The sequence below is a fragment of the Hyperolius riggenbachi genome, chromosome 1 (genome assembly GCF_040937935.1).
Source record: "Hyperolius riggenbachi isolate aHypRig1 chromosome 1, aHypRig1.pri, whole genome shotgun sequence".
Taxonomy (NCBI): Eukaryota; Metazoa; Chordata; class Amphibia; order Anura; family Hyperoliidae; genus Hyperolius; species Hyperolius riggenbachi.
Window position 1 is genome coordinate 323,553,104 of NC_090646.1, and position 27,891 is coordinate 323,580,994.

At 39.8% G+C, this 27,891-nt stretch overlaps 1 protein-coding gene across 1 annotated transcript in view; it reads left to right on the top strand.

The window, feature by feature from the left end:
- Nucleotides 1-27,891, top strand: part of LOC137509805 (receptor-type tyrosine-protein phosphatase S-like) — a 782,862-nt gene that overhangs the window by 274,350 nt on the left and 480,621 nt on the right. Inside the window, exon 6 of the mRNA XM_068233857.1 lies at nucleotides 15,842-15,952. Within this exon, the coding sequence (XP_068089958.1) occupies nucleotides 15,842-15,952 (111 nt within the window). The remainder of the gene's footprint in view (nucleotides 1-15,841; nucleotides 15,953-27,891) is intronic.

Genomic DNA, 27,891 nt, shown 5'->3' on the forward strand with positions numbered 1-27,891 from the left:
TGCTCTTGCGTACAACTACAAGACCCGGTACCAGCGACAGAAGCGGCCGGAGAAGAGCACCGTGGGAGCAATCCATGCTGATGGGGCTGGAGGAAGCATTTATTATACTCTTTCATCCCTGAGTCCCTTTAAAGGACCTCTGTCTTGAAAATTTTAACATTTAAAATACATATAAACATATACAAAGAAGAAGTACATTTCTTCCAAAGTAAAATGATCTATAAATTACTTTTCTCCTATGTTGCTGCCACTTACAGTAAGTAGTAGAAATCTGACATTACCAACAGGTTTTGGGTTTGTCCATCTCTTTATGGGGGGTTCTCAGGGTTTTCTTTATTTTTAAAAGCACTTAGTGAATGGCAGAAAAGAAGTGTACGGTGAGCAGGGAAGCTGGCCAGCATCAGTGTATAAATCTTTTTTTAGGGAATGTCTTTATAAAGAATAAAGGCCATGCTGAGAATCCCCCATGAAGAGATGGACTAACCCAAAACCTGTCGGTAATGTCAGATATCTACTACCTACTGTAAGTGTCAGCAACATAGGAGAAAAGTAATGTCTGGCTCATTTTACTCTGGAAGAATCGTACTTCTTATTTGAATGTGTTTTAAATTTTAAGATTTTCACAGCAGTTCCTCTTTAAACTGATGTTCCCGATATAGCCAACAAAGGGAGAGCACCTCTTTTTAGTACTCCTGTGAATTAATCCTGCTAGTGCACCCATATTTATAATAGGATATTCATGTGCAAGGTTAATTGCCCTTCAGTCCACAGCAGTGGCCTTCAGCAAGATGTTGTTCAAACTGTGTTTACCACGAAGTATGCTACTTTACATCTCCCTGCCTGCAGAGTAGGTGTAAGACTTGCACAAGCATCTATTCGAATAACAGAATATCAACATCAGGGTCACCACAGGAGTATCGTTCTAAATTTTAGGACTGTTGATCCTGGCACCAGTGGAAGTTGTGGGCTCTCCCAAGACATGGAGTCACCTCACTAGCTCTCCTTTTAAAATACTTTGGGATACTCAGGAAAAGCAGAAGGGGGAGGAGAGGTAGTGGATCCAAGTCTAAAAAACATAGCTGTCCCCAGGAAAGCTCACAGCCACACTCTGCAATGCCAGATCGATAAATAATAAGACTGCAACTATACATGACCTAATAGAGCTCTCTGATTTGACCTTTTTGACAGAGACCTGGCTTGGGAAACATGCAGGCCCAACTCTTGAAGCAACCGTGCTGACCAATTATTCAGTCTTGCACTGTGAGAGACAAGTCCGCAAGAGTGTGTGTGTGTGGGGGGGGGGGGGGGTTGCCATATGCTTCAGATCCTCGTTGAACATAAGGCCCCTGCCCATAGGCCCCACTGAAACCTTTGAATGTCTTGCAGCCCAACTGTCAGCAGAGACAAACATCAACATATTGCTTATATACCGCCCCCCAGAAAATGGTCCAGCCTTTCTTAAGGAAATATCTGAACTCTTATCCTGCCTAACAGTGGAACACCCTAGATGGATCATCCTGGGAGATTTTAATGCCTGGGTGAAAGATCACGACTCCTGCCTAGGGCGTTAACTACTTCTCATAATGAGTGAACTGGGTTTCTCTCAGGCTGTCAACCTCCCCACCCACAAGAAAGGGCACACCCTTATATTTCATTCCGGACTTTTAATATCACACATGGATGTAAACCCAGTGGTATGGTCAGACCACCACACCATCCACTTCTCTCTGACAGCACCAGCGATAAAACACAGAGGGAAAGAACTCATAAAATACCGTTCTCTGAAAGATGTCTCACCCCAGCACGTTCAGAATACCCTCAACTTCGACGCATTAACCAATCATTGCGCAGACCCAGACTCCATGGTCCTGATGTACAATCATGCAGGGTCATCTGCCTATGACGCCCTTGTTCCAGTTCGCATTAAACGGTCTACACCACTTCACCATGCACAGTGGTTTGGCAGCTCACTAAAGGACCTAAAGAAAGAAGTGCGTAGACTAGAAAGGAAGTGGCGAAAATCTCAGAATTCAAAAGATAAACATACCCTTGTCTCTCACCTGGAAAGCTACCAAAATGCGATCACCAAGAAAAAATCCTCCTACCTATCACAGGAGATCGCAAAGGCCACCAACAGGCCAGCCCAACTATTTCGCACAGTTGATAGACTATGTAACCCATCTTGTCTAAAACCTACTATAACTCCCTCAAAGGAGCTATGCGAGAAATTTGCTTGCTACTTTGCTGACAAAGTATCCTCTATTCGGTCTCTCATTCAGTCCACAGCACCTAAGACTTATTCAACTCCTGGAAATAGTTGCAAAAACAACCTAACACCCTGGACTGACTTCAAAAGTATTAGTGAGGAAGAGATCTCAGGCATCCTCTGTCGCCTCCGCCAGACAACCTGCGACCTGGACCAACTAAACATATGCTGAAATGCCCTGACCTGCTTGGTCCAGCATTTCACAAAATAGTAAATTGCTCTCTGCAAGCAGGGAGGTTTCCTACCTCTCTAAAAGAAGGAATCATGAAGCCCCTTCTTAAAAAACCTTCCATGGATCCAGATGCTATGAGCAGCTAAAAAACCTGTCTCCAACCTCCCCTTCTTAGGTAAAGTTATTGAAAAGGCTGTCTATCTGCAACTTGAAACCAGGCTGTCAGTAAAAAACATCCTGGACCGTCTACAATCTGGCTTTAAGAGACACCACAGATGTGAAACAGCCCTCATCCAAGTCTGCAACGATCTGCTCATGGCAAGGGACAGAGGGGAATGCTCCATCCTAATCCTGTTGGATCTCTCTCAGCGGCTTTTGATACAGTTGACCACAAAATCCTGCTTAACAGACTGCAGAAGTACTGTGGCATCAGTGGATCAGTCCTCCAGTGGTTCAGATCATTCCTGACTGACAGAACACAGAGAGTATATATAGGTCCTATAATGTCCAAACCTGCACCTCTACAATTCGGAGTGCCACAAGGATCAATCCTATCCCCTCTGCTGTTTGCAATCTACATGTTGCCACTCGGTACACTTATCCAACGTCATGGCCTGATGTACCACTGCTACGCCGATGACACACAGCTACACCGGTCCTTCAAACCTGGTGGAACAGACCCTACTCCAAAAATAAACTCTTGCTTAGCTAAGCTACAGGCATGGATGAATGAAAACTGGTTGAAACTGAATGCTGACAAAACTGAGGTCCTTTTTGTCCAAAGCCAGCACTCGCCATCAAAACAGCTGTATCCTAAAGCAAAACCAATCAGGATTGGGAATTCAGACATAAACCGCTCCAACCTTGTGCGCAGCCTTGGCGTACTAATCGATGGGGAATTGAGTTTCAGAAACCAAATTTCATCTGTATTTAAATCTTTCTACTTTCATCTGAAGAACATTGCAAAGGTTAAACATCTGATTCCCCCAGAGGATCTTCCAACCCTAGTCCATGCCTTCATCACATCACGGCTGGACTACTGCAATGCCCTTTATGCTGGCCTCCCCAAAAAGGACCTGCGTCGCCTGCAATTAGTGCAGAATGCTGCTGCCAGATTGCTAACAAATCAGCCTCGCCACTGTCACATTACACCGATCCTTCGCTCACTGCACTGGTTACCAATAGAATGGAGAATACTCTTCGAGATTGGACTGCTGACATTCAAATCCCTGCACAATCTGGGCCCTGGATACATGAAGGACTTGCTGAAGCTGCACCACACCTCTCACAACCTCAGATCAGCAAGTTCTATAAACTTGGTCACTCCCAGAGTGAACCTCAAAAAATCTGGAGATAGAGCCTTCTGTCATGCTGCCCCTACTCTTTGGAACTCCCTGCCACACCCAGTAAAGATAGCACCATCCCTGGAGCTATTCAAATCCAGACTGAAAAGCCACCTGTTTAGCCTGGCATTTCCAGACTTATAAAATTCTTCCTCTGTACCACGATGGTCGAAGCCATGCTTATGCGCTTTGAGTCCCACGGGAGAAAAGCGCTTTACAAGTGTTATTTGTTGTTGCTGTTGTTGTTGAGTCAATAGCCAGGAATTACTGCGCTTCAATAACCCTCACAGAGGTTAATACCCTGTAAGCAATCACAGACAAATGCACATAGTGCAAAGTATTGCCAAAATACAGCTGTAGTCAGCACCACGTGTTTGATCCCCTGAATGAGTCACGACGGTGATGAAACGCGTAGGACGGAGCCTGAGGAACGTGATGACAATACTTTGCACTATGTGCATTTGTCTGTGATTGCTTACAGGGTATTAACCTCTGTTAGGGTTATTGAAGCACAGTAATTCCTGGCTATTGATTACCTTTGAAGGTGAAGTGACCTTTTCATTGCTGCGATCCCCTGTCACATTCTGGTACCATTTGGAGTGCAGTGATATTTTAAAAATTGGTAAGACATGGAGTCAGAAGCGTAAATAGAGGGGATACTTGGCTCCTTGTGTCCAGCACCCACCACTACAGCACCGCTTTTTGAAGCATCAGTATGTCACAAATTAATGTTATGCATTATACTGTGTTATGCTGCACTCTGGATTAAAGGCAGAATTCAGCAGTGCTGATTCTCCCCTCTTCTTTTATTACACAGTACTGACTTACATCAGAGCACGCTTGCTGCACCACAGTGATAGAAGCATGTGCATACTGCCATATCCCCAGCTGCTCACTGTAGTGTCGACTCTTTGCTTTCTACCCTGGTGATAACCAGAGGAGAGCAGCACCTGCTCCCAATACAGGGCACTATACTTCAGATCAGGTGTTTTTGTGTCTTCACTTGATATGGGTGTGAAGATCTTGATGGCCGCACTTGTTTTATGACCCTTGCGAGATGGGCTCCAAAGCCATGAAGGGCACCAAGGGGAGGCAAGAAATGGGCTGTGAACATTGGGAGGCCCCATCAAAGTTTCACTGGGGGGGGGGACCCATGAATTGTAGTTACGCCACTGCATGGAGTCTTAGTGACTGCAGGTCTTCAATAGAGCACTCCACAAGGAATGATGGATTGCCTCCCCTAGTGGATTACTTTGTTGCCTGGCAGAAACCAGATTACCACTCTTGGTATTGCCCCAACAGTGACAAAAAGAACAGGAACTTCGCAGAGAGGTGGATAGACTGAGTACAGGACAGTGTATGGTGGATGCAAAGTCAGAGATTAGCCAAAGGTCAGGATGGACATCACTCTGAGGAGGTTAAGTAACAAGCTGAAAGTCATGACAGTGAGGAGTTCAGGTCAAAGGTCAAACATTACCTGGGTTACAATGGGAATTAAACAATGGCAATACATTTCTCGCTCAACACAAAGACTAGAACCAAGCTAGAGAAAATACAGCAGTTTTGCCTGTGCAGGTTCTTTTGCACATGATAGCAGCACATGCATATTGCAGAAAACATGTAGCGCATACAAGCCGTCATGCAGTGAAAAAGTTCAGAGTGTCTGGCCATGATCATACTGGTGAGACTTAACAAGTACAGAATGCAAGGGTACTTTTGCTTTGGTTCAACCAACCTGGTATACATGATCATGTGTGCTAAATGCCCTGCAGGACTTTATTTTGGGTAAACAGAGCAGACTCTACGACAATAAATGAATGTGCACAACAATTAAAAACAAGAATATTTTTAAACTAATCCCTGCCTCATATCACTAACTGTCCCTAGGATCTTACACTCTGTTCACTGTCTGATGTCATCCTTAGTCATATTCATCTTTAGTTACATGAGACAAGGATTAGGGTGTAAATACCTATGGTCAGTGATATGAGGCAGGTATTAGACTGTAAGCTCCTGATGTCAGTTATACGAGGCAGGTAATATGCTGTAAGCTATTGAGGTTAGTGATATGAGGCAGGCATTAGACTCTAAGCTCCTAAGGACACATATATGTGACAGGGATTAGACTCTAAGCTCCTGAGGCCCGTGATATGAGGCAGGTATTAGACTGTAAGCTGTTGAGGGCAATTAGTGGCATCAGGCAGGGAGATGCCCCCTATATCTCTGCCTGTTTAGTGTTCCCTGGGCTTCCCTGCTTTCCTTCCCCTTAAAGAGATGTGTCCCCGTTCTGCACTCTTCTCCCTCTGATGGACATGTCCCCAGGCTCCGCTCCGTTCCTCTCCCTTCAATGCACAGTATAGGCAGTGTCGGTGTTACTCACCCTCTGTACCGGTAGCAGAAGCTCTGCTCTGTATTACAATTAAGAAATGAAGGAGGCACTCAAAAGTCGATGTAAACTTGCGTTTATCTCAATGGTATCATTTAGATAAACCCACATTTACATCGCCTTTTGAGTGCCTCCTTAATTTCCTAATCATATGCTCTTTTGTGGACTGGTGACCCACAGAGGGATTGTGCACCTACATTGCTCTGCCCTGCATTACACTGACAGGTGCCCTGTGCTCTCTATTGTGCCTTTAAGGGTCCTCGCTTGATAACCTCATCAAGTGAGGACCCTTAAAGGCATAGTAGAGAAGAATGTCTGCTGTTGTATTGCAGAAAAGAGTTGCTGCTCCTGGAAAGAAGTGTGAGTAACACTGATTCTGCCAGTGCCATACTATGCATCAGAGGGAGGGGAGCAGAGCTGGGACTGGGGACATGTACATCAGTAGGAGGTGAGCACAGCATGGGAAACAACTCTTCAAGGTAGTCGGAAGGAGCAGAGCCCAGAGACCACTAGACTGCCAGGAATATGGAGGGGGTGTGTTCTGTGGCACCACATTCACGCCATAAGATGCACCAATGGTTTCCCCCAGTTTTTAAGTACGAAATAGTGTGTCTTCTGGTGTGAAAAATACAGGAGTTGATATCATTTGCTTTCTCAGGGAGACACAGTAGGACCACTTGCACCAGAATGAAGTCAGGTAGTCAGAACTATTGTATTCAGCATCTTGTAATGGAAGGAGTACTGGCTCACATATAATAGATATCCATAACCAGTGCATAACTAGAAGAGTTCTTTACTTGGTTCCAAAGCATGATGCCTACCATTCTCTCGGAGTGGAGTACTTCAAAATAATTCAAATGCTGTCTAATAGAGACAGTTAACATTTATCTGAAAATCACCAGAAATGTTTTACTACGTCAGTGACAAGAAATCTGCGTGGCTAAAATGCCTAAAGGCCAATGCTTTGATTTATTTTAGATACAGTGCAGTGCAGCAAAGTAATGCTCAAAATTCTACAAGACAGACTGCAGCAATGTATGGAACGAGAACTGCCAGATATGCAGGCTCATTTTAGAAGAGGGTGAAGCACAAGGGAATATATTGCCAAAATTTGATCAATAATTGAGCAAAGGGAATTCCAGAAGAATGTTTACTCTTGTTTTATTGACCATTCAAAAGCTTTTGACTGTGTTGATCATGATAGACTATGGCAGATTCTCATAGAAATGGGTATTCCAGGCCATCTCATTTGCCTTTTGGGGAATCTATATGCAAACTTAGAAGCAACAGTTAGAAATGAGTATGTAACAATTAACTCTTTACAATTGGTAAAGTTGTGCAACAAGGTTGCATATTGTCTCCTTATTTATTTTAACTTGCATGCCAAATATGTAATGCAGAAAGCTGGTTTGGATGAATCACATGCTGGAATTAAAGAGACTCAGAGACAAACATAATAGATTTATACATACCTGGGGCTTCCTCCAGGATCGCTCCCATGCCGCTGTCCTCAGCCTTCTCAGTTGCTGGTTCCGGGTCCAGACACTTCGGCCAGTCAGGGCCAGTCGATGCAGGTGCAGTGCTCTCCCTCCATACTGCGCAGGCGCTTGCATAAAGCAGGCTCCAGCAAAATGGAGGAAGTCCCTGCGCATGTGGAAAACTGCTCGCGTCCGGCGGAGGTGACGGGACCCGGTACCGGCGATAGAGGTGGCAAAGGACGGCGGCGTGAGAGCGATCCATGCGGATGGGGCCGGAGGAAGCCCCAGGTATGTAAAAAACTATTAGGATGTTCCTCTCTGAGTCCCGTCTCTGGTTCCCTTTAAAATAGCAAGCAGGAATAGTTTATTTTAATGTTTTAATAATTATACTGTAGGAGATATATGATGAATGGTCCATGAAGTTTTTTTTATAAGGCTGTGAGCACAAATTTGGATTCTTTTTTGAGTATAGGATGTAATGTGGTAATTTGCAGTGACACTTTGATAACTCTCTTTCTTGTGTGTGGTGAACGATTAGGCGTTTAATGATGTGTTGTGTTTATTGACGTTATGCACTTTTTGTTTTCCAATTTCTTTCACTGTATGCGTTTAGGGAGGTGAATAGCAGTTGGATATATGAACAATGGCTAGGATAATTGTAGAGAACAAGTAATGATATATATGTAGTGTATCCACGCAGGTGCCGGAGCAGTAAATAATGCAAACTTCTGCACCAACAAGATAGAGCACTTTACGTGCAGGTAATATGCACACATATACCTAACTATATGTTTATCTTTCTTTGCATGTGGTAGGGAATAATTAAAACATTTAGATAGGGAGGGTGGAAAATTCTTTAATATCTGTATGAGCATAATATAAGGGATAATGGGCCTGATGCAATTGTCAGACTCGCCAGTGTTAAACGCTGGTGAGTCCGATAATCAGGTGACTATAAAGTCGTCTGATCCAATTGCATTTAGCAGGTCTAAACATGCTAACGCACGACATCGCCGCTGCATCTGGGGGTCTCCTTTAATAAGGAGACCCCCAGAGCTCCCCGCCGGCCGCCGCTCGTCTCCGCAACCCCCCACAAAGTTACAAAGCTACAAATTGCTTAAATCCCTTACCGCCGCTTTACACCCGTCGGCCGCCGCATCTCGCCGCAAGTCCCCGCTGTGTAATTACAGTGTACGAGTTACTGTAATTACACTCTCTAATAACAGAGTCCCGGCAAAGCATCTTTAAATCAGCCGCCGGGGCTCCCCATTGGTTCACAGGCTGGACCAAATGGCTCACCCCCAGATGCAGCGGCGGAAGATGGCGACGGATGTTCGGCAGGTTGTGCGCATGTGTGGGGAGCGAGGCTGTGGTGCTGCTGGACAGCACCACAGGGTAAACCTCGCTCCCCATCGCCCGGTAATAGGGAGCATCGCTCAGGCTTTCGCCTGAGTAATGCTCCCTAACGATTGGCCATCGCACGAGTGAAACTGGCAATAGGATTTGCCGGTAATCCTCGTGCGATGGCAAGGTGATAAGTAGCTCGCATCTGCAAGTTACTTATCACCTGAAATAGCATCAGGCCCATTATGTGTTGCACAGTAAACCTTAGGGAAGTATGGATGCTTTTATGGATTACTATTTTATGTGATCTTTTAAAATTTATGGGACTGTATGTTATTATAAGAAGTTGAGTGGGCACGCCTCCACCACTGTTGCCAAGCGATGAGAGTGGGCGGTATGGGGCAAGAGGGAGGCAAGACAACTTTAACTTAGAAGAGCATCTCTTTTGGTTTACCTCCAGCCCCTGATGAGTCATTAAATGACAAAATGCGCAGGGTGGAGCCTAGAGGTATGCCGACGTGGTGACATGCTCGAGTACATCAAAGGGTGATGGAAATGAGGCATGCCGGCTGGAGCGCATGGCTCAGCCTCATGGAGTGCTCTCTATTCCTCTCATTACATGCTTATGGAATAAAAACTTTGGATCTTAACTTTTGACGTCCTCTGTGTCATGGCTGAGCAAGACGGGATCCAGATGATTTAATGGTTCAAAAAGCACTCTGGTGAGAGGAATGACAACTGCGAGAGCAGTAAGATGTTTACGTTTCCTTCCTGGTGGTGGCACATCCAAGGGGAGTGCTGATTGTCTGAGGCACATTGTGCATTATTCCATGCAGTATTAAGCACTCTGTGAAGGACTGTGAGCGCAGTTGTTTGGGGAATATCAAACAAGAAAGTGCCAAAGCTTGTCTGCTGCTTAAAGAGACTCTGTAACAACATTTTCATCCTTATTTCTTCTATAAGTTCCTATACCTGTTCTAATGTGGTCTGGATTACTGCAGCCTTTTCTAGTTACACTGTCTCTGTAATATATCTAATTTTCTTTTGTTTGTCAAGCTTTGTCGACCCAGGGAGGAATGGGCTGTCTCTGTTGTAATGAATACAAGTTATGCACGCCCCCTTCAGGCTCTGTGTGCTTTGTTTACTCCTCACTCTCTGCTCTCAGTTTCAGCTTGTCTGTGATGCATTTTGTGAGGCTGAGGGAGGAGGGAGCTGCCTGTCACATGCTGAGAAACTGTGAGAATCCTAAACTGGAGTGCAGATAATTCACTATGTAATAAAAACTTGTAGTATACTGCAACATGATATATATATATATATATATATAGATATATATATATATATATATATATATATATATATATATATATATATACACAAACATCACTTCCTGGTTAGCGGTCATGTTTTTTGTTTGTAAGCACTGCCTAAAACTGGCGATTAAAAAGCCAGGATCACGGCAGGGAGAGGCGGAAACGGCAAAAAGGAATCCAGGAGATCACAGTGACTCGATTGGTACGTTTTTTATTGTACAAATCGGACAGTACAGATTCTCCTTATCATCAAGAAAGTCATGTTGTGTTCTTCATTACCCAGCTAGCATCCTTAGAGGAATTTCAGCACCAAAACAACTACAACAAAAAAACATATAAAACAAATCTCTTCCTAAAGGAGTATTTAATTACTTTTTTGGGGGGCGGGGGGTCCTCCATCTTTGTATGTGGTCCTCCATCTTTACTCTCCCAGCTGCAGATGCTGAAGTTTAAAGGGGCCACAATAATATTGCATGGCCCTGGCTACCACAAAGCAAGCTGGCACATGTAGTCCAGTATTGTGATGTGATATGTGTAAAATAAGTTACAAAGGTGAAATACTATGCTGCAAAGTGAAACTGTTCCTAATATTGTCAGTTTCATTTTTAAAGAGTTACTTCACTTTTGTACAAATATTTACCTAAAATATATCGCTATACAATTTATTTTTACACCTGACTGCCAGTAAATAATATCTTTCATTTTCAGCCTGCAGCTGCTGTAACTGTTTTGGAAACTTTCCAGAAAACATGACAATATTATAAAGATTCTCCTCTTTCTCTTTGTCTTATTAGTTCATAAGTCTGCAAAAAAAAACAGTGTGTTAAACTCATTGCAACCCTTGGCACTCCACCTGTTTTGCCACAAGGTTTCATGAACCATGTATACACCATTTGGAGTAATCATTCCCATTTAATTATTAAATGAGAGCAAAGGAAGACAGCTTTCACAATGAAGACAGAGCTGCCAGTCAGAGTGACCTGAGTAAACACAGGAAGGTCTATGTAATACAGTTTGTTAAAATACTTAGAGTCTCTAAAGTCTCATTTTTTACCAGCTTTTTCCTTATAATACTGTTCAGCACGATTGCCCGACTAAATTCGACGACTCCCTGCGGCAGATGAATGATTTATAGCTGACATACAGCCCTGCAAAGGTCCTGGGCTTCTCTTCCTGGAGGGGCAGAGCTTTCAGCTGTAGCTCTGCCTCCTCTGCAGTTAATCTCCTCTGATCGCCACCTCTCCCCGCCCCTCTCAGTCTTCCTTTCACTGAGAGGGGCGGGGAGAAGGCGGAGATCGGCAGAGATTGATTGTGGAGAGGCTGAGCTACAGCTCAAAGCTCAGCCTCTCCAGGAAGAGAAGCCCTGCATGTCAGGGCAGCACAATCTGCAACCAGCAAAGTCGTAGAACTTTGTTGGTCTATTATTAGGCAATAAATCATTCATCTGCCGCGGGGAAGCGGCAAATTTAGTGGAAAAAGGAGAAAGCTGGTAAAAAACGAGACTTCAGTGTCTCTTTAAACTATAAAGAGATGTATTGATGAAAAATGGTTTACGTTTTGGAAAGTAGCTACATGCTTTAACTAGTTAATGCAAAATGGCCATTTTAAAATGTCCTGTTTTTGCACTTTTCAAAAATTTTGTTTTGTATTAGCAGACGATCGCAATATGCCCATTTAACGCCACCCATGGGCTGGCGTTAAAGAGGAACTCCAGTGAAAATAACGTAATTAACAAAAGTGCTTAATTTTTACAATAATTATGTATAAATTATTTAGGCAGTGTTTGCCCATTGTAAAAAATTTCCTCTCCCTGATTTACATTCTGACATTTATCATATGGTGACATTTTTACTCCTGGCAGGTGATGTCAGTGGAAGTAGCTGCTGCTTGCTAGAAACAGCTGTTATTTCCCACAATGCAACAAGGCTCCCACAGTGTGATGTCAGCACCATGATCCTGACATCACACTTTGGGAGGGGTTTCAACACAGTATCAGCCATACAGAGCCCCCTGATGATTCGTTTGAGAAAAGGAAAACATATCTCATGGGAAAGGGGGTATCAGATACTGATTGGGATGAAGTTCGATCCTTGGTCACAGTTTTTCTTTAAATAGTTAGACCCCAATTCTAGGATTTTTCTTTTAATTTTAAATATTGCTGCATTCTCAGTAGAGAGCAGGAACCTCTTTTCATGTCCCTGGGACTTTAGTGGAGCTTTACAGATTTAATATGATATAAAAAATGAAAATTCCTTGGACACTAATTGAAGGACAGCAATAAACATTAACCGAGTATTTTTAGTCATCTTCTTTGCGTAAAAAAATGTATTTGTTGTGAGCTCTTTTACTTCTGAAGTGATATAACTTCTTCCTGTCTGGGCATAATGTGATGGGAATTCTTACAAATGGAGACACAGAGCAACAATAAATATCCAAAAGAGGTTCTTACCACCTTATCATACTGTCCAAAACTAAAACCATTATTGTTGAGCTTTCAAGTTTTTGGTGGAAATACTGGTTGTTGGAAATTGAAGATAAAGCAGCCTTCAACTTTCTCAGTTACCAATTGCTCCCAATTTCAAGGTATATTCCATAATCCAGAGTTTGTGTTCTAATGTGTATTGTATGTATTTCAGATAGGCTGATACAAAGCCAGAGCATACAATTTGAACTTAAAACTACCAAATGTAAGCTTTTATCTCACGCTATGACCATTAGCTAATGAAAACAAAGTTATTGTAGCAGTATTAACTTGAAGATATATATTAGGAAAGGTGAATGAGGTGTAAATAATTCTGAGTTGATGCAGAATTTTGTTAATTTTAATGCAAATTTATACAGCAGAAAAATCTACAAATCAAATGAGGCCAAGGTGGGATTTGGCTAGTCCATTTTCAAAACTTTGCATGATACATTTGCATAAGTCTGCATTAACTCGAAATTATTTTCATTTCATTCACCATCCCTAATATATATGTTTTAAACTGTTCGATGTTTTCTTTTAATCACGTTTTAAGAAAATTTCCATAGAAATTAAAACTTCAAGGTCAGAAATTTTATTGGGTTCAATTTCATTCAACAAAATGACTGCTTTCAGGAGTTGGTACCATTTTGTTTTAAAACACAAGCAAAAAATATACATATTGTTTTAAATTGATTAGCATTAACATGTGCATAGCAGTTTGCCAAAATGAGGCAACCACCTTCTGAGTTTTATGGAAATCATAGATAATGCTGTCTTTTAATTAATTAGTTACAGAACTAGGGTAACCTATGGCATTTTAAACTAAACTATTATAATTACTGATAGTTTCTGTTAAAGAAGAACCCCAAGCCCAGTTTCAATGTATGACAACACAAGCCTATTTTAAAACAGCTGCAATCCTTTGTAAAATTAAAAAAAAATATACAACATGCCTTTTCCTTTAAAGCCCAGCTCTAAGTACAAACATTTTCCTACTCTAGAGTATTGTCTTGTTTCATTCTTTAAACATAATTAGCTGATACCAAATACAAGAAAACTACCTACCCAGGAGCCCTTTCAGCAGCTTCTTTCTACAACACAAACTCGCATTGCTGCAGGGCGTGACGTGTTCAGAGAGTTCAGTTCAGCGCCCCCCACACACATGCACATACCACCACCATCTCCCTGCAGTCTAAACAACCTGATGATGATAAGCCATGCAGCAGCCCCAACCAAAGAGATGCAAATTAGCGCTTTCATAGCGCTTTCATCTTAACTGCTTCAAAATATGTGACCAAGTTTGAAATCAAGATTCTTAGCTGTTGAAGCATCCTGTCTCCTGTTCCATAAAATAGTAAATGTTGGATTCTGCTTATATAGCTATCAAATAATATATTTCAATTTGTGCCTGGGGATGGGCTTTAATGAGAAGTATGCAGACAAGTCTGCATTTTTAAATCTCTCTGGTATCTTTTGTGTTGCTAACAGTTTGTAAAATAACAACTCCAAAACCTTGTTTATGTAACCAAACATAACTGATATCCAATTATATTTTAGCTCCCAACAGTCTATATAAAGAAGTAATTTAGACTGGAGTCCTTCTTTAATCAGCCTTCTGCATTATGAGTCAATTGTACTTTGTGAAATTTTAAATGAGGCAAAAGATGTGTTTGTGGATGGTTATCATTTTTTTTCCTGGATACGGGCCCGTTTTTGGCTGTATGCCTGGTAAACTAAGCATAATTCCTCACCAATGTCACTCTTCTTCTTTGCTTTCATTACAGAAAATACACCAATTCGAGGTAAGGCATTTCATAACTTGCCTTATGGCACCACCTTTCTCCTTGCTGAACTCATCTTTTTCCTTGTTTTACACTTCAGCACTGTTTACTTGGGCCCTTCTGTCATTGTTCTCTTTTTTTGAGAATAGGCTTTATTTGACATTGTCATTTTACTTTGTTGTGGTTTAGGAAATGGTGGATTTGTAAAAAAAAATAATATTGAATAACTTATATTTAGTACTGCGTATGCAGTGACTATGCGTCTGATCTAAATTTTGGTAAGTTTTTCTAATTGACATATCACCACCCTTTAAAATAATCACAACTTTTGCGTCCAGAAAATATCTATGAAGAGTTGCTGTGTCCTTGAGAAAACCAGGGGCTGGAACTATTATTTCTCTTTCCATACCGATAGGTAATTTCTTGTCTAATGTACATAGCAGGAAACTTCTGTATTGGCAGTAAAATGCAATGGCCTAGCAGAATCTGGAATTCACATCAGTGAACATTAGTAATAGGTTCTGGCTAGGGTGGGGTTTTTTTGACAGGCCAGATAAGAAGCTGCCGAAATGAAAGCACTTTTTATCTTGTACTTTGAATCGATGTGAACCAGCATTTAACAAAAGTGTCTAGCTTATGTACAGCATTTAAACATTAGTGTAAATGTGAGTGCTTTTGTTTTGTAATCTCCATAGGTAGATATATGTTTTCCATTTGTGACCCTTTAGAGTAAGTCCCGACTTACCTTGTATCTGCCTTTTCTTACCAACATAATCACTTTGCTCTCAGATGCCAAAGGAAGAAAATGGAGTTTTGAGAATATTATATATATTGACAATCGAGTATTACAAAATACACATTTTACTATACATTTTTCATATCTAGCATGATTAAAACCAGACCCAGGGTCCATAGATTTTTGTTAGTGCTGTACTCTTAATTCTACTGTGAATGTTTTTATTTTGTTGTTTTTGGTTAACATAACAAATTGCTTCTGCAGTGTGTGCACGTTTCAGCAAGATGCACTTTTTCACTAGATTTGGTAGTTTCCAGTCAAATAAAGACAAAAGCATCAATATTAAAGTTAAAAATACAGCTTTTTATCTAAACTGTTTAAACTTTTAACCTTTCTGACATGGATCAACACTTGTTGCCTACTTAACGTTATTGTATTCAGTCAGTAGGTGTTACCAATGCCTCCTTAAATATTGCCAATAAGTTTGTGGTGCCAATGAAAAATATTTCAGTATTGATAATGACTTGCTTTGCTATTGTTTTTTTCTTCTCTTTATAGGTGCCTTACAAATTGAAAACAGTGAAGAGACTGATCAGGGGAAGTACGAGTGTGTGGCAACCAATAGCGCTGGAGTTCGCTACTCTTCACCAGCTAATCTTTATGTGAGAGGTAGGGAGCAGCTGACCTCTTCAAGCTGCTACTTTAAACAGTTTGCAGGCCAAACCTGCTGTCTGGTGAAATTATCTCTGACACTTCGATGGTGGCTCTACATTTCCAATGCATTAATGTTTGACAATATGTATAGTTGGTCATATGTAGTGATGAGCTAGTAAGTAACAGAATTTCATGTCTCATATATTAGTCTTAGATTACTTTTATACCTTATACTATTTGCAGACATGTAAAACACATCCAAAAAAAACCTTAGGTGATGCTTACATCAGGAAAATAAATAAGTTGTGGTCAAAATATTTTACATATTTAAGTAGTATTGTGAACGGGTCTCTTTTCTGTGTTTTCAGAAGTCAGGGAATTCAGATAGACATATTGATCACTCTAGATATGATGAAAGTAGGAGCTGTGCATTTTGTTTACACAGTTTATATCTCTCAGTGAAAACCTAACAAAAAGTGTCCCTTCAGGGCTTTATTTGTATTACATTATTGAATTTCTACAGGTATAGCTCAAAATGCAGAAACATGCAAGGATTTCAGAAATGTATGTTTAGTTCAGTTTATAAACTGATGTTTTTTTTTACTGTGTACAGTTCACTTATTTATTATAATTAATTGATAAGACATGTCTATTAGGCATGCACTATACACTCCAATTCAAGAAACATTAAGTTTTCTAAAATTAAACCCTTGCATTGCATGTGTGAGTGGAAACTCCCTATATAACCTATGCAGGCAGATACATTTTCTACCAGGATTGGAACCAAGTTTACTAAGTGAGTCAGTCTTCAGTACTGTATATGCAATCTGACCTGCTTATACAGTAGATCTATTTTAGAGTAGCATATATTAAAATGCCACTTGTTCCACTTAATTGTTATGATAGTACCAAAAATGTGGATTGTGGACTAAAATTAAGTTAAGAAATAAAGCAATAACTGAATGATCAACTATGTTTAAAATTTGTCATAACTGGAAATATACACAGTTCAATAATATCATAATTTGAACACTTGGTTTTATTTAATTTAGCCATCATTGACTTAGGACATTTAACTACATACATATTAAGCAAGAATTGAGATCTGTATGCTTTTTACCTGTTGATATGATAAAGGAATTACAGAATTGAACCAATAACTGTATCACTAGAATCATGTGAAAACTTATATTTTAAGTTAGCATTATATATGTAATCAGAATCTTTAAAAAAATGGAATAACTTAAGAGGTGAGATCTTGCCTTTGGAAGATAAGTAAAATATGTTAGTTTGTTTACTATATATACATATATATATATATTTATATATATTGATGGATTAGTCACTTTGCAGCTGAAAGCCTGGAGAAGGTCTTTTTTTACTCTCTCTGTGTCTCCCCTATTTTTTCTCTTCTCCTCATGTCATTGTGTTCTGCATCAAACCCCTTAACATCCCTCAGAGCTACGAGAAGGTTGGTGTGTTTTTTTTTGTTTTGTTTTGTTTTTGTTTCTGTTTTCTTTTTTTTCTTTTTTTTTTTAGTTTTTTTTGCGTTCTTTACCCACATTTTACATACAAAAAAAGGAATAAAGACAGTTATTTCAGGAAAGGGCAGTGCATCTGTCCATTGGGCTTTGGGGATTGAGATGATATTGCATTGTGAGACCTCTCTATGCATCCTTTGGTAATGTTGCTGGGTTTTTGCATTTTTCGTCATGGTTATTGGGTGCTTGGGCATTAATTCTGATGCATGATAGGAGAATGTAACTATTTGCATGCTGTTTTGTGTTTTTACTTTTAAACTTTTCTTGTTTTCCTTTACTGTGTTGTTCTGTAGTCTTAGTAGTATCTTGTTCTTTATTGTGGTATTTGCATATTTAAAAAAAAACTGTGTTCCTGCCCTGTGGTGATAAAGTTTGACTTTCTGCAAGCACTAAACTCTTATGTCACATAGCAGGTAAAAGCATAATAAAGATAGTAATTTATGAAACCTAAGAAACAAGTTTAAAAAGTAAAGAAAAAGAAAGAAATTAAACCACTTTAAGAAATGTATGTGCTGACGCAATAAAAGGAATTTCAGATAAATGTATTATAATGTGGTTTTCATGTGTAGGTGTGTAATCCTATGATAATATTAGGCATTTGAAGTATAGTAGTGTCGTTAATGTCATGACATTACCACAGGTTAGTTTATATACTATAATTAAAAGTACTCAGGTGCTTCTTCTGAAGGGAAACCAATGTGACCACTGTGTATAGAGTTAGTGTTCTCTATTGAAATGTTGGACTGAGTAGGTAATAGTGTTGATTCACTACAGAGAGAAACATTTTGTCTTATTGTCTTTTTTCTTTACTTAAAATAACCAAGCATGCTTCAGGCGGTTAAAAAGTTAATTAACCTTAATTAACCTAATTAGATATAGACATGAACAGACAGGAGTGAATATTTCTCTCCATAGTGAGTCAACCCTTTTAACTAAATCTGAGAGTTCTATTTACAAAGAAATATGTAAACCTATGTCAAGGTATTTCTTTATTTTCTCTCTTTTTTATTTTGGTGTAAAAGACATTTTAAACAGTGCTAGGTTTCTCCTCCCAAGACACAATAGTTTAGAAGGCTTCCTGACAATCGTTATTATTACGAGAAAAATATAATTTTCCTTTTTTTTTGTTTAAATCATCTCAATTTCATATTTTTAACTACTATATAGATTAAATCTGCAACTAGGCAAATAAGGCTTCAGATAGCTAGATATTTGCAGAGCACCGGAGGCTTTCTTTCTTCTGACAACACTTAATACAGCCAAACTGAAAGATGGGATGGACTGCCTGTATGCTACTTTTAGGGTGCACTGAAATATTGGGAATAGGGCGGTCCCAAAGTACACTGTGGTCCCAATGCTGTAGAACACTAGTGCAACAAAGGATGTACTGTTCAGTTTTTTTCCACTACATTGGGAAAACTGTCATATGGCATTATTGTCTGCAGCATTACTGTTTAAATGCCCATACACATTGCAGTGATTGAAACCAAGAGTTCAAAAAAAGGCAGTGGTTTTTAAATGTAGTGTTTATGCTATTACTGCACTACATGGAAGGAGCACCAAACTTAGTGCATGCAGGAGTTTGGGAGCATGTCACCCAACACGTATTGGCATGGATTGGAACAGCTGTGAGCAGTGATTTAGCAAAATGTAAATAGTCTAGTGCAGGGAATGTAGTGAACATGCATCAGTGTGAAAGGGTCCCAAAATATTTCTCTAACCCTAAAGGTAGCATATGCCAGATCTGTTGTCACTCCCATAGCAACTGTGCTGTGTGCATTCAAACATGTTTTGGCCCTTATTCAGTTACCTTTTCTCCTGAGTTTTCTCCCAGGAAATTATTTTTCATCTTGTCTGTGAGATAACTTTTCAGCACCTAGCATTTGAAAACGTACTAAAAAGTAGGTAAAAAAGTATTATCAAGCACATTTTGATTATTTTCTTGCTTTCGGGGGGCTAAACAAGTATTTTACCAAATAAGTTAGACGACTCAGTAGAATTACTCAAATAAGGGTCCTTCGTGTGCTGTGTTAATGCCTGTCTTGCAATAGATTTAATCAAACCTGTCACAAACCTGCATAGAAAAAGTTAAAATATTTTAACACATGATAAATGCACTTCCAAAGATTAAAACCACATGTTAAAACGCGTCTAAAGCTGGCCACTAACGGTCCAATTTCTAGTGAAAAATCGTTCGAGCGATTAGAAATTCTGATCGGACGAAAAATCTTTCACTACACCATAACTAACCAATCATTGCTTCCTATCTATCACGACCACCAAGAAAATCCAAATTTTCGTTCGATGAAAATTCATTCGGGCGACATTTTTTTTCATTTTTTTCACTTTTTTCACTCGTTCATAATTGATTGTGTCCACCAATGGATATTATTTACAACCAATCCGATCAGAATTTCTGATCACTCGAACGATTTTTCGCTAGAAATTGGACCGTTAGTGGCCAGCTTTAGTTTCTCAGATACAATGTGATGAATTGAAATACCGCACTTAGTTTTAAGTGAGAGTACAGTACAGTAACTTGAGTTCCAGAGCTTCTCTGTTGGTCTGTGATGCCACCCATTATACTAAGGACCAATAGATAGGCCTAAGACATGAAGAGAGTTGGGCAAAGCTCAACCTTTGTGGGGAAAAGGTGCAAAATGTCTTATTTGAGCAACCACTATTTCTGGAATTACTGACATGAAATTTGCACTGGAAGTATTCTCTATTTATTTTTTATTTCACACTCAATTTGTAATGCCAGGGTTTGTGATAGGTGTAACTTAAATACCTCATTCATTCATTTTTATTTTCATTTGTGCATGCCTTCATAGTGCAATACTTTCACAGCTGGAATGCATGCATATGTTTTGTGAAATATTTGCACAGTGATTGTTTCCACCAAATGTTTAGATCAAATGACCATTACAATTTTGTGCAGAGTTTATATTTCTATTTTAATCATTTGTTAAAGGGGCACTACAGCAAAAAACTGTAAAATTTTAAATATGTGCAAACATATACAAATAAGAAGTATGTCTTTTTTTCCAGAGTAAAATGAGCCATAAATGACTTTTCTCCTATGTTGCTGTCACTTACACCAGGTAGTAGAAATCTGACAGAAGTGACAGGTTTTGGACTAGTCCATCTCTTCATAGGGGATTCTCAGGGATTTATTTATTTTCAAAAGCACTGGCAGTTGCTGCCAAAAAACTGTGTAGGGGACAGGGAAGCTGGCCAGCATCATTGTTTAAATCCTTTTTAGGGAATATCTTTATAAAGGATAAAAGGCTTACTGAGAATCCCCTATGAAGAGATGGACTAGTCCAAAAAAATGTATTTCTGATTTGTATATGTTTGCACATATTTAAAATTTTACAGTTTTTCGCTGTAGTGCCCCTTTAAGTGTATTGTATGTGCTGTTTATATTAGCTATTCTGCTTCCAGCAATCATGTTTTAATGCAGGTTAAGGTAGAATTCCATCATTTTTTCACTCTTAGATAGAGTAGCTATGGGGGTTCATTGTTTTAGGTGCAAGGTTTTTATTGCTGTCTGTGATGCCAGTGGGGAGATTTGTGCCTTCAGTGAAAGGAAATTAGAAAACCTCTCCAATGGTGACTCTAATGGTAACGAAAAAAAAATACTTTACAATACTAAGCTTCACCCCCACACTACTAAAATTAAGTTTATTTATTGCTGCCTGTTTGGGAGGTTTTTTTTAATTTTTTGTCGCTAGCAATAACACAGTAAATTTCCCAAATGAAGACATGAAGCAGAAAAACAGAAGTTATTACCCTTCCCCAATATATTCAAATCTAAATTAAACACTTAAGCTGAGGTTTCATTTTGAAAACAAATGCTTGATTATGCTTAGGATAGTCACAAATCCAGATATGTCAGTGGCATGCACTTTAGTAATCAGGACTTTCACTGGGCAGGAACATAGTTGCAAGGAGGGAGAGCTGTTACTGTCAATGTTCCCTGTTCTTTTTGTGTATTGGTATGTGCTTGCATTGTACAAACTAGATTAGATTACACCTTGTAAGTTTGAATGCCAAGTGTTTTATATCTTATTTTTCACACACTTTCAGTAATACCATAATACAATTAGACTTTATATTGTCTGTTCTATTAAGTGAAGCTATTTCAGTGTAGCTAGCCCTAAGACCTCTTACTGCTTCATTTGAAAATTACAAGTATTATGTTGACTGTCAACAAGATCAGGTGTAATCTAAACTTCAGTTGTGATGTGGCCGCTTCACATTTTGGCATCCCCTTCCTGACACTTCTTCCCTTTGTATTTTGGAATAAGACAGAACAACTCTGTCTCACCAAAATGGTACAACTGACTTCTCCTACTTTGTCTGGAGCCACTGCTTGCTGACTGTTGGAGTGCCATGAAATAAATGGATTCTGTTAGTGCTTCAGATCTCCTCACATCCCCGTTTTTGCAGTTGTGATTTTATCATTTCTCTTTTCCAAATCGGGGCTTGAAAAAAAATGTCAAAAGTTTTATCACAGAATACATCTCTAGCTCTAATAGAGCTGCAGGCAATTTTCTCTCTGTTTTAGTTTTTGACTTAAAGGAGCAGAATCTCTGTCAAGTTCTTATATCTAGGCAGTAAGGGAGAGAGGGGATATATATAATAAAATATATATTTATAATAAAATATATATGACTTTTTCACTTTTTAATATTTTTTTTTATTGCCGTCTGTGACTCATTTGTTCCATGTGACTCATGTGCTAGGGAGTGGAAATATCCACACAGGGAAACAGCAAAGCAAACTTGACAGATATTGTAACTCTTCATTACTATTTCCAAAACTAAAACAGTTTTTTTCTACTGAATTTCTTCTATAATTCAATTGCCAAGTGTACTCACAGAGCATATTTTTTTGTTTGTTTACTTATACTCACAGAGCATAGTCTAATAATGCTGGCCACATACTGGCAGTTTGACCTGACTGATCTCTGTAATGGTGCCCATACAAGGTACAATACAAAAAAACATGAAAAAAATTGTACCATGTATGAGCAGCATTAGATCAACCATCAGTGCAGGTAGTGTACTGAAGCAAATGTGTAATGAACCTTTATTGTGTTGTTTTTATCTCCAATCAAGTCCCGAGAGAAAAAAGAAAGATGACAGCAGATTTAAATCTATGTATACACACGCAATCAGTTCAGCTTACAGGGATTGGGAATTGATCCTTTGGGTGTGGGGGCTCGATGCTGTACATATGCCTTGCTAGCCTGCAGTCCAGCAAAACATTCTGTTATTATGGAGGGGGGTGGGGGGATGATGAGTAGTGCACGACAGAGTGTGAGAGGTAAGGAGAGAGAACAATGCTGTCAGGCAGTATTCGGCTGAGATGATCTGGCAGGCCGGATTTCCCACCACCACATCAGGGAGGGTCAGGATTGCCATACACACACAAGATTCTCAGGAGAGGCAGCCTTTAATCTAGCGTGTGCAAACCTTAAAGGACCACTATCTCAAAAAAAATTTAACATTTAAAATACATGAAAACACTTTAATAAAAAGTAAATTTCTCCCAGAGTAAAATGTGCTTTAAATTACTGTTCTCCTATGTTGCTGTCACTTACAGTAGGTATTAGAAATCTGACCGAACTGAAAAGTTTTGGTGTAGCCCAACCCCTCATGGGGGATTCTTTATTTTTAAAAGCACTTATTGAAAGACAGTGGATCCGTCCAACTGCCAGAATAGTGTGCAAACTGGTGTGTGTGTGGGGGGGGGGGGGGGTGGCTAGGGGCTGAAGACTGCATCTTTGTATTGATCCTTTCCAGGGGGTGATGTAGTCAAGAATGAATGGAATACTGTACTGTGAATCCCCATGAAGTGATGAACTAATGACAGTTCTGCCAGGTTTCTTCTTACTACTGTAAGTGACAGCAACAGGAAGAAAAGTAATTTTAGCTCATTTTGCTCTGGGAGAAACATACTTACTGTTTGTATATTTTTACATGTATTTTAAATTTTACAATTTTTCATGATAGTGGTGCTGTAAGGTTATTGCATTGAAACCTACCTGCTCTGCAGTGATCACTTGCTCTGTGGGTAAATTCTGTTGATCTGACAGATATCTACCAATTTAATCTGCTAGTGTGTGGCCAGTATTAAATATGACAGTTATGAGGGTTCATCTTATTTAGCATGTATTTTGAAGAGTTCTGTCTCAGTTGAAGTTGCATCATTGTACAAAACCTGGTTCCTAAAACCTGTATCTGGTATTTTTGGTAGTATTGTTTTTTGTTTAGTTTTTTGTTTTGTTTTTTTTTCAACCCAGAAAAAAATGTATTGAAGCACAAAGGAGAATATAACATGGCTTGAAAAATAACTTGTAGTATATCATAAGAAGTGCAACAATAACAGTGTGTTAGTAATCAATAGCTATATAGTAATCAGCTGGGGCCTTTTCAATTAGCATAAAAGATTAGGCACTAAACACTTGGTCAACTCTCTCAATGCTCCAGCCACTTTTTCCCAAATTTTATGAAATGTCAGGAGTCTATTTCTAATGGTGTATATTCGTGTTTTTTTTTTATAGGGAAGAGCATTATTTATTCTTTTTATCCATTCAGCTCTAGTAGGGGAGGTGGGGCTAAGCCATTTCAGCGCAATCTCCTGTCTAACTGCAAATAGAGTCTTTAACATAAATTTCTTAAAATCAGCTTGAAGACTATCATCTGAAAGGACATCTAAAACACATTGAATTAGGGTCTTGGATACAGGACACTCCATTTTATCATGCAGGAACTGAACAATTTGCTTCCAAAATACCTCAACTGGGGGACATTCCCACATTAAATGTTTGAAAGTAGGCGAGAACGATTGGCACTTAGGACAGACATCAGGCATTGAATTCAAGGAGTGCAGGAGGCACTTGAGTTTAAACCTAGATTTGTTCCAAATAAAGCTAATTACCAGGGAATTTAAGCTTTTTGAAAAAGCTAAGTGGAAAGTAAACTGGAGAATGATGTACCACATATAGTACTTTAGGTAAGAGTACCATCTTAACAAGAGTAATCTTTCCTGCCATCGACAGGGGAAGCTTAACCCAACCCTTAAACCGATCTGCTGCATAATCTAAAAGGGAAAGAATTTCCTTAGTGAGGTAAAGATGCAGGTCAATATATATATTTGCACCCCTAAGTATTGAAAAAGGAGACCACTTGCAAAAGGCAGTCTGGAAGCACTACCGACTTGGACTTGTTTAAACATAAACCCAAGTAGTAACCGGAGGTTTCAGTAACATCTAAGGTCATTTTAGGGAAGTATCCGCGTCTGCAAGATAAAGAATGGTGTCGTCTGCGTACATGCTCAACTTCTCATCGGTGTGGCAGGTTTTAAAGCCTATGATAATGGTAATGTGCCCGAATTCTGCATGCCAAAGGCTCAGCAGACAAGGCGTACAGAAGTGAAGACAGAGGGCACCCCTGCCTAGTACCTATGGCCAAGGAAAAGGCTTCTGATATCCATGCCCCAGTGCTTACCCTAGCCGTTGGCGACTTGTATAGTATGTGAACCCACTTTCTGTAAATTGTTGCCAAAACCAAAGTGACAAAGTACAGCCACCAGATACGCCCATTCAACAGTGCCAAAGGCCTTTGCCATATCTAACGACACAAGGATTCTATTACCTGAATATTAGCTATAAGCTTTCTAATGTTTATGGCAGTGTTTTTGCCAGGCATGAAGCTGTTTTGATCATGATGAATTAGGGACAGAATCACCGTGTTCAAGCGAATAGCCAATATTTTAGGAAATATCTTGACATCCACTGTAAGAAGAGATATGGAGCGATACGATTCTCACCATGTCGTTTTGCCTTTCCCCGGCTTGGGCAAAACAACATGGAGTGCGGAAGGATACAAGTCTGAAATGCCTCCTCATATGCTTGAAGCAAATTTGGGGCTAGCTCGTCAGAATATTTCTTGAAAACCTCAATCGGTATCGTGTCTAGGCCAGCGATTTATGACTAGGAAATGACGTTATAGCAATTTGAATTTCGTCCAAAGTCAGGGGTGCCTCAAGCTCCTGCCTTTGCTCCTCAGACAAACGGGACAGATCTACCTCAGACAGGAATTTTTTAGACTCATTCTGATCCTCAATGGTTCTTGAGGTGTATAAGGACTGATAATAAGTTTTAAAGACCTCATTAACTTCTTCCAGGCCATGCGTCACAGATCCATCAGGATTAGTAATGAGAGGAATGGGGAGTGGGTCCCTGGCTCTAGCCAGCCTGACAAGCGGCGTCCATGTTGCCTCTCTTTGCTCCTACTTCCTCAGTAAGATGTTTGTGATCTTTCTGCAGTTTTCTCCACTGCACTCTACTTGACTCTCAGGGTCAGCAATATAGCAGGCCTCAGCCTGTTGTATCTGCAGTTCCACGTCAACACTTCTCAGCTTCATATCGGATTTAGGCCTAGTTCACATCATAAATCGCAAGCGCTGAGCGATTTATTGAGCGATTTTGAAAGTGTTTTTCTAAGTGCTTTCAGAACGATTTTCGCTTAGAAAAGCGCTTTTCTAAGCACTTCTGTGTAGCGTTTTTCTATCACTTCCTGATGTCAGACATAAGCAAACATTGCACAATCGCTTTTAAGGTGATTTTTAAAATCGCCGCTGCTTAAAAAATCTAAATCACCCCTAATGTGAACAAGCCCTAACATTTGCTCACCTCTACAGTCAAGACGCCACGCAGATATGCCTTAAACGTGTCCCATACCAGAGCATGACGATCAGCATTTCTATGAATGTAAAAAATACTTCTCAACTTTCCGGGAAATAGTATCTTCTGTGGAGAATAGAGTCAACCAGAAAGGATTAAATTTCCAATAGCGAAATGGGGGGTTCTTGCCCCCAACTTATTGTCAACATGATACAGGAGTGATCTGAGACCAGCCTAGGCAAGAAGGCTGGGTCCATGACTAATGCGAGAATTTCATGAGACACAAAAAAAGTAATGTAATCTGGACAGCATCTGTAAGGAAGCAGATGAGCATGGGTACAACCGGTCATGCGGGTGGAAGTACCTCCAAGCATCATGCAATTCCATGCTATTCATTAAGCGGGCAAACATGGTAGTGGTGCGTACCTGAGGAAGGTGTCTGTCAAACGCAGGGTTACACACATTATTAAAATCACCCATCCATATATTAAGCACAGTAGGATACCGCAGACAGAACTATATGGGGGGGGGGGGTATAGAATAGTAGTATTGTTTAATTAACAGTTCCAACACCTGTGCTGTGTGACTAAGGGCTGGTTCACACTGGGCACTTTTGCAGTGCTTTGCTGATCGCCGGCGATCAGCAAAGTGGTGCTGCTAATGTATCCCTATGGATACATTCCCACTGCAGTGTTTGGGGACGATTGCGTTGGGATTCTTGTTCTATTGAACGGGAATCACAAGCGCAAATCGCAGTAAAACGTGAATTTATTTTCACGATTAGCACTCCAAATGTGAACTAGCCCCAAAGCTGCATACGCACATGAGATAAAAAAATCTTTAGAAACAAAAGATCAACAATGGATCCACAGACAAACCTTTGGCAAAAAAATTAACTTCTCTTGAAGCTGAATTGCTGCAAATACCTTCTGTTTTAAGAAGGCAAATCACACTAAGCATTGCTTTTTAGTAGAAGGGATTTTCGCTCTCTTTTAGTCCCCTATACTTTTCTGGTGGTTTTGGGTCACCCCGAGCTGCTTGGTTACTACAATGAAACCGTAAAGGCCACAAACAGTAAGGGTCACAAATCTGCATTGTTTATTGCTGATGATGAATTAAAAAGGAGAACCAACTTTGTTTTTTGTCTATCAATCAGCCCCATCCTACCTCACTAAGAGATTATTGTATTAGAGCAGTGTCTGCATACCTCATTGCTGGGGTAAAATCTGTATTGTAAAAAAAAATTGTTTACCTTCTATTCCCTTGTTGAACTCTTCAGGATGGACTTGAGCCTGGACCAAGTGGCAGACACTAGATGAACCGTTCCCTTGGCAGGTTCCTATTCATAATTTGTGTTTATCTTGTTAATCTCTTAGATGTGTTGTCATGAAGTGCAGTGGAAAACTTTTTATGCTTACTTGTAATTATTTTTTCACACAATATTCATGACAGCACACACCTGTCCTTCCAGACATCTGTCAGTCTTCATGTTTTTTTTTTTTTTTTTCTTTTTTATATGCTTTGGATGGTTAGACTGAAGAACAAAAAATGTACGTTCTTTCATTTTCCTTTCCTTTATAGGTGGATGGTGACTCTATAATTTGTGCTTTCATGGAGCTTATGCGTGAAGATAATAACTGGTAAGTTTGAAGGTTTCCTTGAATAATAATTACTTAATACTTATTAGTCAAGCACATAGAAACAGGTATTCAAAT